The 14,943-nt window shown below is 41.2% G+C and overlaps 1 protein-coding gene across 3 annotated transcripts in view; it reads left to right on the top strand.

Moving 5' to 3' along the window:
- ABCG1 (ATP binding cassette subfamily G member 1) overlaps nt 1-14,943 on the top strand; it is a 71,006-nt gene that overhangs the window by 4,484 nt on the left and 51,579 nt on the right. For all 3 annotated transcript variants that reach the window (XM_061627566.1, XM_061627569.1, XM_061627568.1), the window contains exon 2: nt 1,453-1,696. In XM_061627566.1, coding sequence (XP_061483550.1) covers nt 1,453-1,696 — 244 coding nt within the window. The remainder of the gene's footprint in view (nt 1-1,452; nt 1,697-14,943) is intronic.

Below are 14,943 nucleotides of genomic sequence, written 5' to 3'. Positions count from 1 at the left end.
TTGCATCTCAGGGGAAAATGTTTGCTCGGGCAAGTGTCCCTTAGTTGGTGGCAGGGCAGGGTCCGGGAGGTGGTTAAGTGAGAGAGATTATGCTTGCTGGCTGAGTGGCGGGGGGTGGCACTTGGTTTGACATGCAAAGATCTAAGTAGTGGCCTCTGCCTCCTTCCCCACCTCCCTTCCCAGCGGAGAGACCACCATTGCTATCTTATGGATAAAAAAATTATTCTACTACCTCTCTATGTGTGTGTTTATTTTTAATGTTGTTTTAGGCTACTTAGATGTGCAGCAGCCAAGGCCAGCACCTTGCAGGCGTTTTTTTTAAGTAACTGAAATGTAATTGTAGTGATTACTTTTGAGAAAAAATAATCAGTTACCTTCAGAGCAATTGCAATTGTAATGGTAATTTCTACTTTTTTGGGCCATGTAATTGTAACTGTAATTTATTACTTTTTAAAGGTAATCTTCCAAGCTCTGCTGAGAAGGTATTTTTAAATGCCCCCTAGAGTCATGAGTCAGAGTTTTCCATAGAAATCAACAGAGGAAATCCACAATATTATTCATAAATCCATAATATTAATGTAACTGGGATTGGGAACCAATCTCCCCCCCACCAAAACAAAAACACTCTCAGAAAGCCGAATGAGAACTTAAGCTCATTTGGTATAGAATGGTTTTGTTTTAAAGGCTTGAACTTTAATTTTTGCTATTTTGATGGTGTGTTTTGTTCTTTTAAGTAACCTGCTTTGGGGGCCTTTCTTAGGACCAAAAAGCAGTATAAAAATGTTTTTGTGAATAAATAATAATGTTAACTGATGTGTGGGAGCGAGGGGAACAGAAAACTGAAGGGGGAGATGGAACAGAATGGCGGCAATGCTGATCAGAATCACTCCACACCTCAACATTTTGTTGCAGGTACCCACTTGTTACAACAATTTCTGTTCTTCCTTTCTACACCAACTGTCCTCTGACATTGCAGTTATGGGAATTGCAGTTGGCCATTGTGTGTTTTGCAGGTTATCTTTGTCCACACAACAGGAATACTCTGGACTACTCATGAAGAGGAAGAACATGTTGTGTGAACCAGTTCTTAGGGTGAAGCTTTTCGGGGGGGGGAGTAGTTAATGTAGTAATCATTTGAATGATATATTGGCATGTGAATACTTCTTCCTCTATGAACGGTCATGTTCTCTTGACAATAATTGTGTAGGACAGCCTTTGCCAACCTGGTGCTTTCCAGATGTTTTGGATTACAACTCCCATTAGCCCATCAGAATGATGAGAGAGGTAGTCCAAAACATTGAGAGGTGAAGACATAACATAAGAAGGGAAGACATAACATAAGCAGGACTGAACCTAGATTTGTTTCTTCTTTGACATGATACACTGGAACAAATGCTCAATGAATGCATTGTTGTATTTGTAGAAAATGTTTTTCCTTCTCTTGTATTCCAGAATGCCAGCAATTCTGCATTTACGATGCCTGAACCAAAGTCGGTATGTGTTTCAGTAGATGAAGTGGTCTCCAATGGCACAGACACACAAGAAGTCCATTTGCTCAATGGCCATTTAAAAAAGGTGGACAATGCTTTGACAGAAGCCCATCGTTTCTCCTACCTTCCCCGGAGACCTGCTGTGAACATTGAGTTTAAAGAACTGTCCTACTCGATCCTAGAAGGACCATGGTGGAGGAAGAAGGGTAAGTCTACAAGAAAATTTCCCTCTAAAGTTCTTTATGGAAGGGAAGTGTTCCTGTCATCCTGACACTGCTCTGAGGGGAACAATGAAAGCTAGATGATAGCAGAGGCAGTCAGTGAGATGTTCTGAAGTTAAAAATGTCAGTTCTGGTTTGCTAAGGCATTGTGGTAACCTTGCAGCTGAGGGTTGAAATAATACACAGACACAGCAAGCTGGGTTGAACAAAGGGCCACTTTATTAAACTTCAAATAAACCCCTTAAACTAAACCTGCAGAGGGGAAACCTAGGTGCGGGAAGTGTCTATAAGCAAGCAGTTGCAATACAGCTATTGGGCGACCAGTCCCTGCTAGGGCAAGGGCAAACCATTCTGCTTACCCCTTACCCCGCCACACTTTGTAGGTGAACAGTGGGGCCTTCCCACATCATCCCCCTGGGGCCCTACAACGCCAGGTGGATGAGGTAAGTTGGCCCCCAAAGCAGCCCATATCCTGCCCCGGGCCCTAAAGCCCTGACTTGCAGGCCTCTGGAGCCACCAGTCACCTCCAAAGGTGCCTAAGGGATCCACCTAGCTGTCCTTACCTACTTCCCTTCACCTTGCTGTACAAATGACCAGACAGCCTAAACCAACTTGGGGAATTAACCTTAACATTGTCGAATTAGCCAAATTAGCCAATATAACCTAGTAACCACAACACCCCCTCACCCTGTTCCATCCAACCACCACAGTGTGGAGTAGGCAAAAAACCTGCCCGCCAACAAGGGTGGGCAGGATAAAAATTCCTACTCAGCCCCAAAGCGACCCATATCACACCATAACAATGGGGTGGGGTGGGCATCGTGCGCCAAGAGGAGGCTTAGCGGGGCAGCGCGGGCTTAAATAAGGCCCAATGCCTTGCCCACATGCACTCCCCATGCAAAGTGCGACTGTTGCCAGCCTCCAGAATGGCGGCCAGGGCTTCAACCCCTGGCCGCAACTATGCCCAGCCCGCCCAGGCTGCACTCGGGAGGGTGGAGTGGGACTTCTGCTGTTGTGAAGCTTGCTTTCCTCTTTGGTGAAATAGCTCAACACCTCAAATATCAATTAATATGTTTTTTTAAAGGACTAATGGGCAAATTGTGCCTCTCTTCTTGGTTGGCAAAATGACTCTACTTCTCTCACTGTCCACAATACCTGGCTCAACATTAGGTTCAGTTCCCAGAGCAGCCTAGGACATGGTCCAACTTTGGATGGCCAATCTTGTCAATAGAGAAGTCATTATATATTAGGTTCTTTTAGTTATTTATGAAAGTGCGCTTGAAGTGGTAGAAACAATAAGATAAAGGAAATTGCTCAATCAGATTGGGGGCGGATGTGAGAGCTGGGGCATGATGGTAAGATATTGGAGCTGTGTGTGTACAGCTTGCTCTGTGCCCCCTAAGCTGCCTGCTCTCATATGTACTGGAGGATGCTGTCTCATCACCAGTATTGAAGAAAGATTCATGTGCCAGTCTGGTTGGCTTCTGTATATGGGAGGATGAGGATGCCATCATGCCTGCCTCCAGGAACAAAATGTCTTGGGTCAGTCCTGAGCTGTAGTTCCAGCAGTGTGAAATGCTGGTGTAACATAACTATTTTGTGATATTTTTTTTAAAGGACTAAGTATGCAACTGAGATAGCATAGCACTTCTTGGACTTCAGAGAAAATTTAGAGTGTGCTTTATGTCAAGACCACTTATCCTGATTTAAATCTCATGAAATCAAAGGAATTCTGCTTCAGAGTTATAACTCTGCTGTAAACACATTTTGGTTTGCTTGATTGTCTTCAGCATGTTCATTCCATCTAAACCCTGTGTAGTCAGCCTGTGCAATAGGTGCTCATGTCTTCAAACCTAACCCTGTAATTTCAAGCATGAGACTTGTCTTGGATCAAATGAGACTTTTGTGTAATTGCACCTTTCTGCAGCACGTGTTTGTCTCAAGTCCCTTTCTCAATAAAGGAACCAAGGAAACATGAACATTACAGAATATTATTGCTCAATAGCAGGCCCTTATTGGTGACAGAATATTCTGTGAGATGGACCAGAGATGTGGTCCAAAAAATTCTTTAGTCAAACAGCACATGAGAACATCCAATGTACTTTTACAGCTGGAAGAACATTCTTTATCAAATTACTATCACTGCCATCAGAGAAGCTGTAATGAGTCTGATTTATGACAGCATTTTTGGGAAGAACCTTCTTGAGTGTTTTTTTTTTTTGTTGACAGTGGATGGTACTTACAGTGGCTGAAATGATAAAATTGATGGCAACTTATACTAAAGGGGGAGCAAGCAAAAGATCACAGATGAGTGTAACAAATATGACTGAGCTGTTGCCCAGCAAGAAGGATGTCTCGTAAGGCTGAAATCAGGAGAGAAATCAAATGTTCAGGCTTAACTATGGATGTTTGAGTGCAGCTACTAGCTGAACATGTTTATTCTGCCAAGGCCAGCAAACAAACAGAAACCCACCCAAGCAACAAAGTTGTTCCTAATAAGGCTTATCTATGCTATTTCAGAAACAGAATATAAATATCTTGCTCATTACTTACTGTTCGTCTCTGTGTGGAATGGGATGTGGCTTGCATTATTAGGGACTGACAACCTATAGAAATGTTGCATTGGTTTATAATTGTAGTATGTTTAATATTATATAGTTAACATCTAATGTTGCATTTGCAAAGGTTTAGTTAAGCAACAATATTGTTGCAATCTATAAAATAGTTCCAGCCCCCAAAAGGCTGGTAATGTCTTAAAATTTGGGGAGTTTGCAGTTGCCGTGAGGGCTGCTTGATGAGCTTCCAACAAAAGATCACTAATACTTGTAATCAGTCTTTAACAATAGGAATGCCACTTGGGTACATTGCATTCTTATCAGACTTACTCAGAAGATATATCTTATTCTTAATATAGCCAAAGTTTAAAAACCTGTTCATAAATAAGAGTTTTTCAGAGAACTGGAGAAAACAGCCATTGTGTTAATCTGCCCCATGTTGAAATGGGTTGTGAAACTGGCCAGCCAATACATGGCCGGCCGTATCATTAGGCTGAGGTTATCACAGTTTGGACACATAATGAGAAGACATGATTCATTAGAAAAGATAATAATGCTTGGAAAAACAGAAGGAAGTAGAAAAAGAGGAAGGCCAAACAAGAGATGGATTGATTCCATAAAGGAAGCCACAGACCTGAACTTACAAGATCTGAACAGGGTGGTTCATGACAGATGCTCTTGGAGGTCACTGATTCATAGGGTCGCCATAAGTTGTAGTCGACTTGGAGGCACATAACAACAGCAAAAGTATAAGCTGAAGAATAAACTAAGTCAAAACTTAGTTTGAAGTTTTGTTTTCTTCAAGAGACGTGTGTCCTCAATGAAAGGAAAAGAGGACGTATATGGGGATCCCCAGAAGCAAATAGTTCCACAGAGAAAATTACCCAAGAGAAAAATGTAACTCTTGAGGCTGCTGTCACATATTTTAATGAAGTAATTACAGTTCCACACGGGATTGCCTTGTATTGTATAAACTGGGATGACTGCATGTTACCAGTTGTGCTACCTTTGACTTGAGCTACCTATTTTAGATGTGTAATTGCCAATGTCTACTTTGAATGTGTACTGAAAATTCTGTCCTGGATTCACCAATTGCTACTTTGTAGGGAAATAGAAGTAGAGATTATCCACAGTTTGCTTGGAAGATGTTTCCCTTCTTTTCACACACGGCTAGTTAGCAGGAGCTCAGCATGCTGGAGAAATTGTTCACAAGTCCACTTTGCTGACAGGAGAATCAACAATATCCTGAGAACTCTTAAAAGCAGATTTGTAACAGGCTCTATCTTTGAGTCTATATTTGTTGGGTTGAGCTGGTATAGCTTAATGGTTATAAGACTAAGCTATGAATTGGGAGGTCCCCAGTTCAAATCTAACCTCTGCCATAGACTCCCTAAATTGCTTTAGGCAAGACTGTCTCAGTCTCTCTGTCTGCAATATGTGGGATAAAAATATGGGTTTACCTTACAAAGTTGTTATAACCATTACTGCTTGATAATGCATATGAAGCGCTTTGAATACTGAAAGTGATATACCATGTTAAACAATTTTATGGTCTCTTACTTAAATTACTCCATTTTCAAAGCTAGCTATAAATTATTCTGAATTTTCAAAGAGTCAGAGTAATACATGAACAGAACCGGATATGTTCCATTCACAGTGCACCTTTTGGATGATGATGTGCTTTTCCATCAGTCTTACAGTGGACAATCCCTGGACACAGACCACCACAAGTTTTTACAATACCTTGTTGTATGCAAAAGTCTCTCGACAAAAGTCCAAGGATGATATACACAGACTCACAGAAATGAATGGACTTAATGATTTTAATGGCTCAACTCTATGACTAATGTTGGATATTACCTCAAATCTCTTGCAGTTCTGTTACTTTAGAAGTGAAACTAGAGACACCCAAATTAATATTGGATATCTAAGCTCAAAGTTTTGATATATAACTGCTGTTCTAAAAAACTGACATAATTTTATTGAGAAAAATGTAATACCATATATATTCACCACTCCCTCAATTCTTTACTAAAGGAGGGACAGGTGTCTTTATTTATTACAGATTTCCTGGAAATAAGTACATTAATACAAGCTAGTTTTTGAATTTCAGAATAAATTGTCTTCCTGTCAACTGTAGCACACATGTTTAACTGTCTGAATGTAGACAGGAAATTTCATTTATGAGCTTTCTACATGAACCTTTCATTGGCACATAAAATTGATGAGCAAATTGTGCTGAAACTGGATTCTATATAGTTAGGTCACACAGAACTGTACATACAATGAATTGGCTGTTAAAAAATAGACAGACAAGCCTGCCCCTTCAGTCCCAAAGGCCAATGGACTGAATAATAAAAGCTGTAGATACTATGAAATAAAGTAGTGTTTTGAGCAAAGATGAGGCTCTTTAGTTATTATGTAGCGAGTCTTTAAGTGAAGTGGTTACCCAAAGATTTGTTACTGATAACTTCTCTAATTATGATACAAGAATGTTATAGATTTGTGCCCCTTATGAATAGTTTGGTTGAAAATGTGTAGGCCGAGCGAGCCAGCTTATTGTATTCCCCCCACCCCTGATGAGCCAAGTTTGACAGCTTGGTAGAGCCTAATTAGGCCCACAGGGTGAAGGTTCCCATCTTTGGTGTAGGGTACCCACTCCTTGAATAGCTCCTTTATAGTAGGGGTTGCAAATCTGTGGCCCTGCTGATGTTGTTGGACTCCAGCTCCCATCAGCCCCAGCCAGCATGACCAATGGTCAGAGTTGATGGCAGTTGTAGTCCTTGTGGAGGCTGGGGCGCCATGTCAGTGGAGCAGTGCAATCCTCTCTGGGTTTCAGTGCTGAACCTATTTTGGGAACATCTGGAGGGCCACTGCTTTCCTACCTCTGCTTTTATAGTATCTGAGGCCTTTGTTCTGCTACTCCTTGGGCTGCTGCTGTTCTGTTTAAAATTCTCAGATATGATTAGATATGAAGCCCAAGATGTGTGCTTTGCTTTGCTTTGACAATGTGATTGTTTACAAACTGATAATGGATATCTTAATTTGGCTTTAAGTTCCAAAGTTATCATCTACTGCAAGGGTAGCTAACATGATGCTCTCTGGATGTTTTGGACCATGGGAGTTATCTGACTGATGCATCCTGTCAGCACAAGGATTTCCACTTGCACAATGGGACTTCCCCCTCTTCTCCTCTCTGCACACTCTGTAGTCTCCCCAGATTTGCTCTGAAGGGTTGAGGGAACCCCTAGAACATGTGGAGGGAGTAGAAGAGGGAAGTCCCATTGCACAAGAAGAAGTCCTTGCGCTGACATGACACTTTTCTTAGTGCTACTTTGGATACAACTCTATGACTCTCATCAGCTCCAGGCAGTATGACCAATAGTCGGGGATGATGGAATTGCAGTCCACAACATCTAGATGGTTAGAATGGTTACCTCTAATCTACCACTTCCTTGCATTTGACTTTCATAACTCTTCACTTTCCCTTTTTCTCTTCTGGTTTCAGCATTTGGCTTTGAGGAAAAATTACATCTTGTGCTATTTGAAAACTTTTTTTTGCCAGTAGACCCAAAATTCAGAAGTCTGATGCTGAAAGGGCTGACCATACTAGTTTCTGCCTCAGGATAAAGGACAGACAAAATGATACTCAGGATTCAAGGTTCCGGTGCCTTTTTGGTTAAAAAAATGAGGTGCCAGTACTCAAAATTTGACAAAAGTGCCATGGGTGCTATGGACAGCAAAAAAAGAGGTGATCGTAATTCATACCGGTGAGTACAGTCATCAAAAAAAGCACTGCAAAGTTCCATGGAGACTGATGGGACTTCGAAGAGAAGGATCTGCCCATTGTATTTATTGTTAGAGAATGCTTTGAATAGATGTACCTGTTGCATGTGCCAAGTGGTGCTTGCTCATACATAGCTCTATGTGTGCATTAGCATTGCTGCATGTGGATCAGGATGAAGAACTTCTATTGAACTAACTCTGCTTCTTAAAAAAATGCAAGATTTGCATTTGCACATAAGTTCTTCCTGAGTTACAGGTATCGGAAAAAATATTAAAATTTAATGTAACATCTGACAACACTTAGAGCTGACGTAGTAAAAGGATGAGTATAGACAACTTTTTGCCATCAAAATATAATTTACAGCGGTGCATGCCACCATTTGGTAAGCTAGTCTGCGATGTTCTGCTGTGTGATGAGAAACATTTTACCACTCTGCCCATAGATTTCTGATCATGTGTGGGCATGTAGTGAAATACTTTGTACTATTTAGGAGAGTGTCCCAGACTAATGGAAAACTACATTTGGTAAATGATTGTCCCTAGTATGATTCCCCCAACACTATAAGGTATGTTCTACTAGGAACTTCTCATGTGCAAGCCCCAATGAAATGAATGGGAGCTACATAATACTATTGTGCTTTGCTGCAGCTTCCATGCATTTTAATGGGTCTTATGCTGAAGAACTTCCCGTATAATTTTTACACTTTTCTGTGTCTTGTATTCTCCTGGACCAAACATGGCAATCGTGCTCTCTTCTGTCAGAGGAAAAGTACTCTCTCCACTAACTTCAGAAATGTAAATGTATTGCCTTCAAGTCGATTCTGACTTATGGCAACCCTATGAATAGAGTTTTCATGAGGCTTAGAGGCAGTGACTGGCCCAAGGTCACCCAGTGAGTTTCATGGCTATGTGGGGATTTGAACCCTGGTCTCCCAGTAGTTCAGCACCTTAACTTCTCTTAACTTGTTCGATTATCTAGCTTTCCCATAAGCAAAGGGCTAGAAAAACACCCGCCTGTGGCAAGAAAATACATGCTGCCACTTTGTCACCAGCATATACATAACATGTTCATCCAGAAGATCAACGACTAAGGGTACTGTAGGCTTAATAGATGATATTGTGATGAATACATCATTGCATCTTGGATGGTCTGATTCCACTCCCCCAACCCTCTGTAAGGAATGAATGTCCACACATACAAACTGAATCAGTGTTTGAAGAAACACAATGCTCCCCTAGTGGCAATCATGCCTTTCTGGCTTGATTATTCTGTGTTAACAGACTACATCCCTGTATCTATATTTATACAGAATACAAAATCATAGTAATATGATGCATATAATGGAACTGCTGAAAATCCCCCCCCCATGAATGAGACAATGAATCCCTTGTTATGGGGTATTCCCATATAATTCAAAAAGTGCTTTGCTTTTGTATGGGTGAGTACAGAAGTGGTAGGACCAAACAGCACTGAAGTTTTACTTAGGCAATGATATATTATCCTAGCCCTATTAATGTGCTTTGAATGAAGGTGTGTAGCCTTAAAGTAGGGTGGGACACGGAGGCACATTAGTTGACAAAGATAGGTGGAACACACCATTAAAGAATCCTGTATAAGCACCTCTACAGTGACATAGGGTCAACTGTTCCCCTAATGTACCTTGATTTAAAAACAAAAGCCTGAAAAATGAATTTGCTAATTCTGTTATTCATAAAATGACTGGTACTGTAAATCCATCCATTTGACAGGCCATTTCCATCAGATACAGTATTTACTTTTCTATAGGATGTTCAGCTTCAGGGTGTCCACATAGCTCATTAAAAGATTGCATAGAGAAGGTCACAGGTTTACTCCCCAGGATCTCTAGATAGGACTGGGAATGTCCTTTGTCTGAAACCCTGGAGAACTGCTGCCAGGCATTGTAGATTAGGCTACATGGACCAGGGCTCTGACTTCACATAAGGCAGCTCCTAGGTTCCTTCCTATGTTTTCAAGATTTAAAGTGGCATATGGAGATGGGGTGAATTGCCAGTCTTTGAGGTTGTAGGACTCCATTGCTGATCATTGCTTTTGAGTATGACTGAAAATGAGCTTCATAGACTGAATTTAACCACTTCAGTCAAAGCAATAATATCGATTAACTATGTTTTTTAACTAATTACTTGCTAAATTTCAATCTCACCACTACAGCATTCCCAGAGGATATCAGTCCTACCTTTCGGTAGCAGAGTAACAATCACAGGTAGCAGCTGAAGTCAGATGAATTTGCAGAAATGGCACAGGATGTGCTTGAGCATATATTGTTCTGCTTATCACAATTCTGTCTTGGGGTCCTTGATCTATATAATGGGGACAATCTAGAGGTGTAAAGTTTTCCAGAATGTTGAAGCGGCAAACTCCCCTGTTTTGTCTTGCTTATACTGATAAAACAGTCAGTTATATTACTGATTAGGGTAATGTTTCCAGATATGAACAGTTCACAATTACCACTACACATGTTTGTTTTGACTTGGTTTTATTTGTACTATACAATACCTTTTTTTATGTGTAGTGCATGTCTTTTGAATTATGTGATAGTGTCAATCCAGAAAAGTAGTAAAACCACTAACGTTTTTTCTGATGTTTCAGTGGAGGCAGAGGAATTATAGAATTTAGATATGGAAGAACTGGATTCAAATCCCTGTAACCCTTCTATTTATTTATTTTATTTAACCGAATGTATATACCACTAATTTATAATAAAACCTCTAAGCAGTTTACAATAAATATTTTAATTATCAATAAAAACAATTTTAAAAGTAATCTAAACATTTAAAAGATAATCAAAATTAACAGTAAGCTAAACAGAGATTAAAACATGTTACATCTACATGTTTGGATAGGCTCACCTAAACAAAAATATTTTAAGCAGGTGTGAAAAAGAGTACAGCAAAGGTGCCTGTCTGATGTCAATAGGCAGAGAGTTCTAACTCCTGCAGCTATTACCTGTGATGGTTACCCTACAACTGGGAGGCAGACATTGATATTCTCTGGGAACACTGTAGTGGTGATAGGAGAAATGAGGAAAGAGTTTCAAGGCATTTTCTGCACAGAAATAGTGTTATTAAAGGATGGATAACTACACAGGTCATTTGGCACATGACTTGACCACAAACTAATGCTGGATTATGAGCACACCATTTTAGCACACATTTCCCAACATGTTTGGCTAATTCACCCATTATATTTTAGGTCTGAAATATGCCTTTAAAATTGTAGATATTCGCCTAACAACAGAATCTGTGAACTAGTCTCATTTGGTGGCCTTTCACTACAGCAACTTCTGAGAAGATTATTCTAAAAAAAACTTCTAATTTTTTTTTGTTTAGGTTATTTTGTTTAGGGCAGATTTTTTTTTCCTCGGGTTTTGGATAGGTACTTTTAGGTTGTTATCCAATGCATGTGTACTCAGAAGTAAGCTCCATTAGGTTCAATGGGACTTACTCCCTGGTAAGTGCGTATTGGATTGCCACCTTAATCATATTTATTCAGAACTTGCTCCATAGCTGATATGAAGGAGCAGAATTGTTGGTTGGCTATCTAATTCTTAACCCTTTCCAAAATCAAAGTGTGAAATTAATTTCATCAGACAATTTAGTCTCCTGCTTTTTAGCTAAAATATCTTAAAAGCTGAAAACAGTGCTTAAAAACAGGTGAGGAAAGCAGACTTCACAATAGACTTTTTGACAAAACTCAGTTAAATGTATCATTCTCTCTGTTTCTTTGGAGGTACTATTACAAATTCATTCTGACATATTAATTGAAACAAGCACATATTTTGTTCTGTGATGGTTCCGGCAAGATTCTATACCCTGAGCCTTTTAAAGATGCAAATGATCAAAAACAGGATTTGCTCTAAATTATTTGCTAATCCTGGTTAGAGCAGTCAAGAAAAGCCTGTCTTTATTGTAACAGGTGCACTGCGGTAGAGGTGCCGCATGAACCAGCTCTCTCTTGTTCATGCTTGGTTACTGTCGGTCAATGCACTATAGTACCCTCAGACTGTGATGCTCAAGCAGCGAGGAAGCAGATGTTGGATTGGCTGCACTATGATCGTTGCTAAAATGAGAAAGAAAAAGAATGGGGAATATTAAGGACTAAAAGCATTGCTAGGGAAAGATGCATAGCCCATTCTTTAAGAAGCATTTGGATTACATAATTTGCAAGTTACCTTGGAGCCTGCATTTTTTAACAGAGCAAAAATTATTTGCATCTTATACCCGTATTTTGAAAAGGGAAATTAGCAGCTAGTGTGAACTAAGTGCAGGAAGTAGAAACTCACACTTCTAAAGTAATTATTTCTGAATTGTGTTTGATTTCTTTTACAATTCTAACTAAAACATCAGTGCAGCTCATCTAAGATAATTATTTTTCTTTGGTAAAAGGTTTACACAGCATTTTTAGCATCTGACCTGTAAAAACAGGATTCTGTGAATCGGGGATTTAATTAGAATATGGTACCACTGAGGCAAAATGTCCATCAGGTAGATGTGGAGTGAGGACCTACATGGTTGGTAGCTTCCTCAGGTAAATGGCAGCTCTGTGCAAAGATACACATTGCACTATGTAATTGCCTCAAAACATGAGGCCTCACTTTACCCAGCTGTGCTCCTGAGGATAAGGCCTGACTTTAGCCCTTCCAGAACCTGAAATTCCAATGATCGTTCAGGAGTGGGGCCTCAACTGATGCTTTGCTGGTGTAGAATCTGTCCTGCCCAGTTCTTGCCTTAGGTATCCTGTGGACAGCTCCTCTGCTCTTTCTGCCATTGTGACCTAGACTCTGGCTCTCCTAGCTGAACTGCACTCCATCCCCCACATTAACAGGCTTGGAAGGGAGAGGTGAAGTTTATGAGAATGGGGATGGGGAAGGCTTTGCTTCCGTCCCAGTAGTTTGCCAAGTGCATGCTTTGCATTGTCCAGGAATGAATGACCGCTGTTCTGTGATGTAGAAGACAGTATTTATTTATTACATTTATATCCCACCTTTCCTACAAGGACCTCAAGGTGGTATACATGGTTCTCCTTCCTCTTCATGTTATCATCACAACAGCCCTGTCGGGTAGGTTAGGCTGAGAGAATGTGACTGGCCCAAGGTCACCCAGCAAGCTTCATGGTAGAGTGGGGATTTGAACCCTGGTCTCCCAGGTCCTGGTCCAACTCTTTAACCACTACACCACACTGGTTGTGTGGAAAGAATGAGCCGAACAGGTTTTGCTGTTCTTCAGTGATTTTGCAAATTGTGGCATGAACTGAATGAAAGTGCATGCCTTGTAAAGATGGTCAAAGTGTGTAGAAATGTGCACACAGAGGGAATGGCACCTGAGAGTCTCACAGGCAACCTCCCTGTGTCTGAAGTCCCATTTGCAAAGGTATCTCCTTACATATCCCAATATGTACATAGGCACTGATCACATCAGCTGTACCCTACAAGGGTGGTGGTGGCTTCAGTTCAATAGCATTTGCTTATAACAATTAGTTTGTTGCAAAATCAAAGGCAATGCAAACCATATAATATACAGCCAACAGTAGGGGGCGACTAACAAAATCATCACCAAATAACTATTCACTCAAACACTCTCAGATTGAATGGCCCCTAATCAATCCAACAGGAGTTTGTATAGAAAATGTATTTCTGATTTCTTTGTGAAGCAAATGTAAGAACACCAACTTCACATGTCACACAGTTGTCAGAATCAGAAAGAAATAACAGATTTTAATTCCATTGAGAATTTCAGACAAATATTTGTCACACTGAGGCATATAATTATTGTATTGCCAACAAATAAGTAATACTTGATCACATTTACATCAGAAACATTTCCCTCCATAAACAGGCGCCATCCAGTGGACATCCAATGAAGCTGAATGTTGGAAGATTCAGGGCAGACAAAAGAAAGTACCGCTTCACACAGCGCATAGTTAAACTATGGAATTCGCTCCCACAAGAGGCAGTGATGGCCACCAACTTGGATGGCTTTAGAAGGGGATTAGACAAATTCATGGAGGAAAAGGCTATCAATTGCTGCTAGCCATGCTGGCTATGCTCTGTCTCCATAGAAATGGAAATGGACTGCCTTCAAGTTGATTCTGACTTATGGCAACCCTATGAGTAGGGTTCTCATGGTAAGCAGTATTCAGAGGGGGTTTGCCATTGCCTTCCTCTGAGGCTGAGAGGCAGTGACTGGCCCAAGGTCACCCAGTGAACGTCATGGCTGTGTGGGGATTCGAACCCTGGTCTCCCAGGTCGTAGTCCAACACTCTAGCCGCTACACTACACAGGCTCTCTCTGCCTCCATAGGTGGAGGCAATATGCTTCCAAATACCAGTTGCTGGAAAATGCAGGAGAGGAGAGTGCTCTTTGCATGCTGCTGTGGGCAGCAGGGAGGAGGGGAAGAGCCTGCATTTTTAAAAGCAGGCTTCTGTCTCTCCCCCCCCCCCACAGAGGCAGCAGATGTCGGCGGCGCTGGGGAGATGAAGTGGAAAAGGAAGCCTCTTTCTCCCCTTTGCCCCCCTCCAGGGTCCTTTCCACCCCTCTCTCTTTTCACTCCCCCCCTTTTTTCCTGCCCCACCACTTCCAATGTCAATCCAAAGGGTGGGGTGGGATAGCATAGGGAGAAAAGGTCAGGTTGGGAAAGGGTTAGACGGGGCTGTAGGAGTAGGACACAAAACCTGCCCTGACTCTGCAGAAGGGAATGGGAGAGCTAAATACCAGAAGGCCTGATTGGCACCAAGCTTATGCACAGTTACTCAGAAGTAAAGATCAACTGGGCTCAATGGGGACTTACTTCCATGTAAGCACATGCCTGCCAGTCCAGCTACCCACTTGTAAGGGAGTAAGCCCCGTTGAACTC

The sequence above is a fragment of the Rhineura floridana genome, chromosome 5, assembly GCF_030035675.1.
Source record: "Rhineura floridana isolate rRhiFlo1 chromosome 5, rRhiFlo1.hap2, whole genome shotgun sequence".
Lineage (NCBI taxonomy): Eukaryota > Metazoa > Chordata > Lepidosauria > Squamata > Rhineuridae > Rhineura > Rhineura floridana.
The sequence above is the reverse complement of the archived record's forward strand: the minus strand, read 5'-3'. Positions and strand labels throughout refer to the sequence as shown.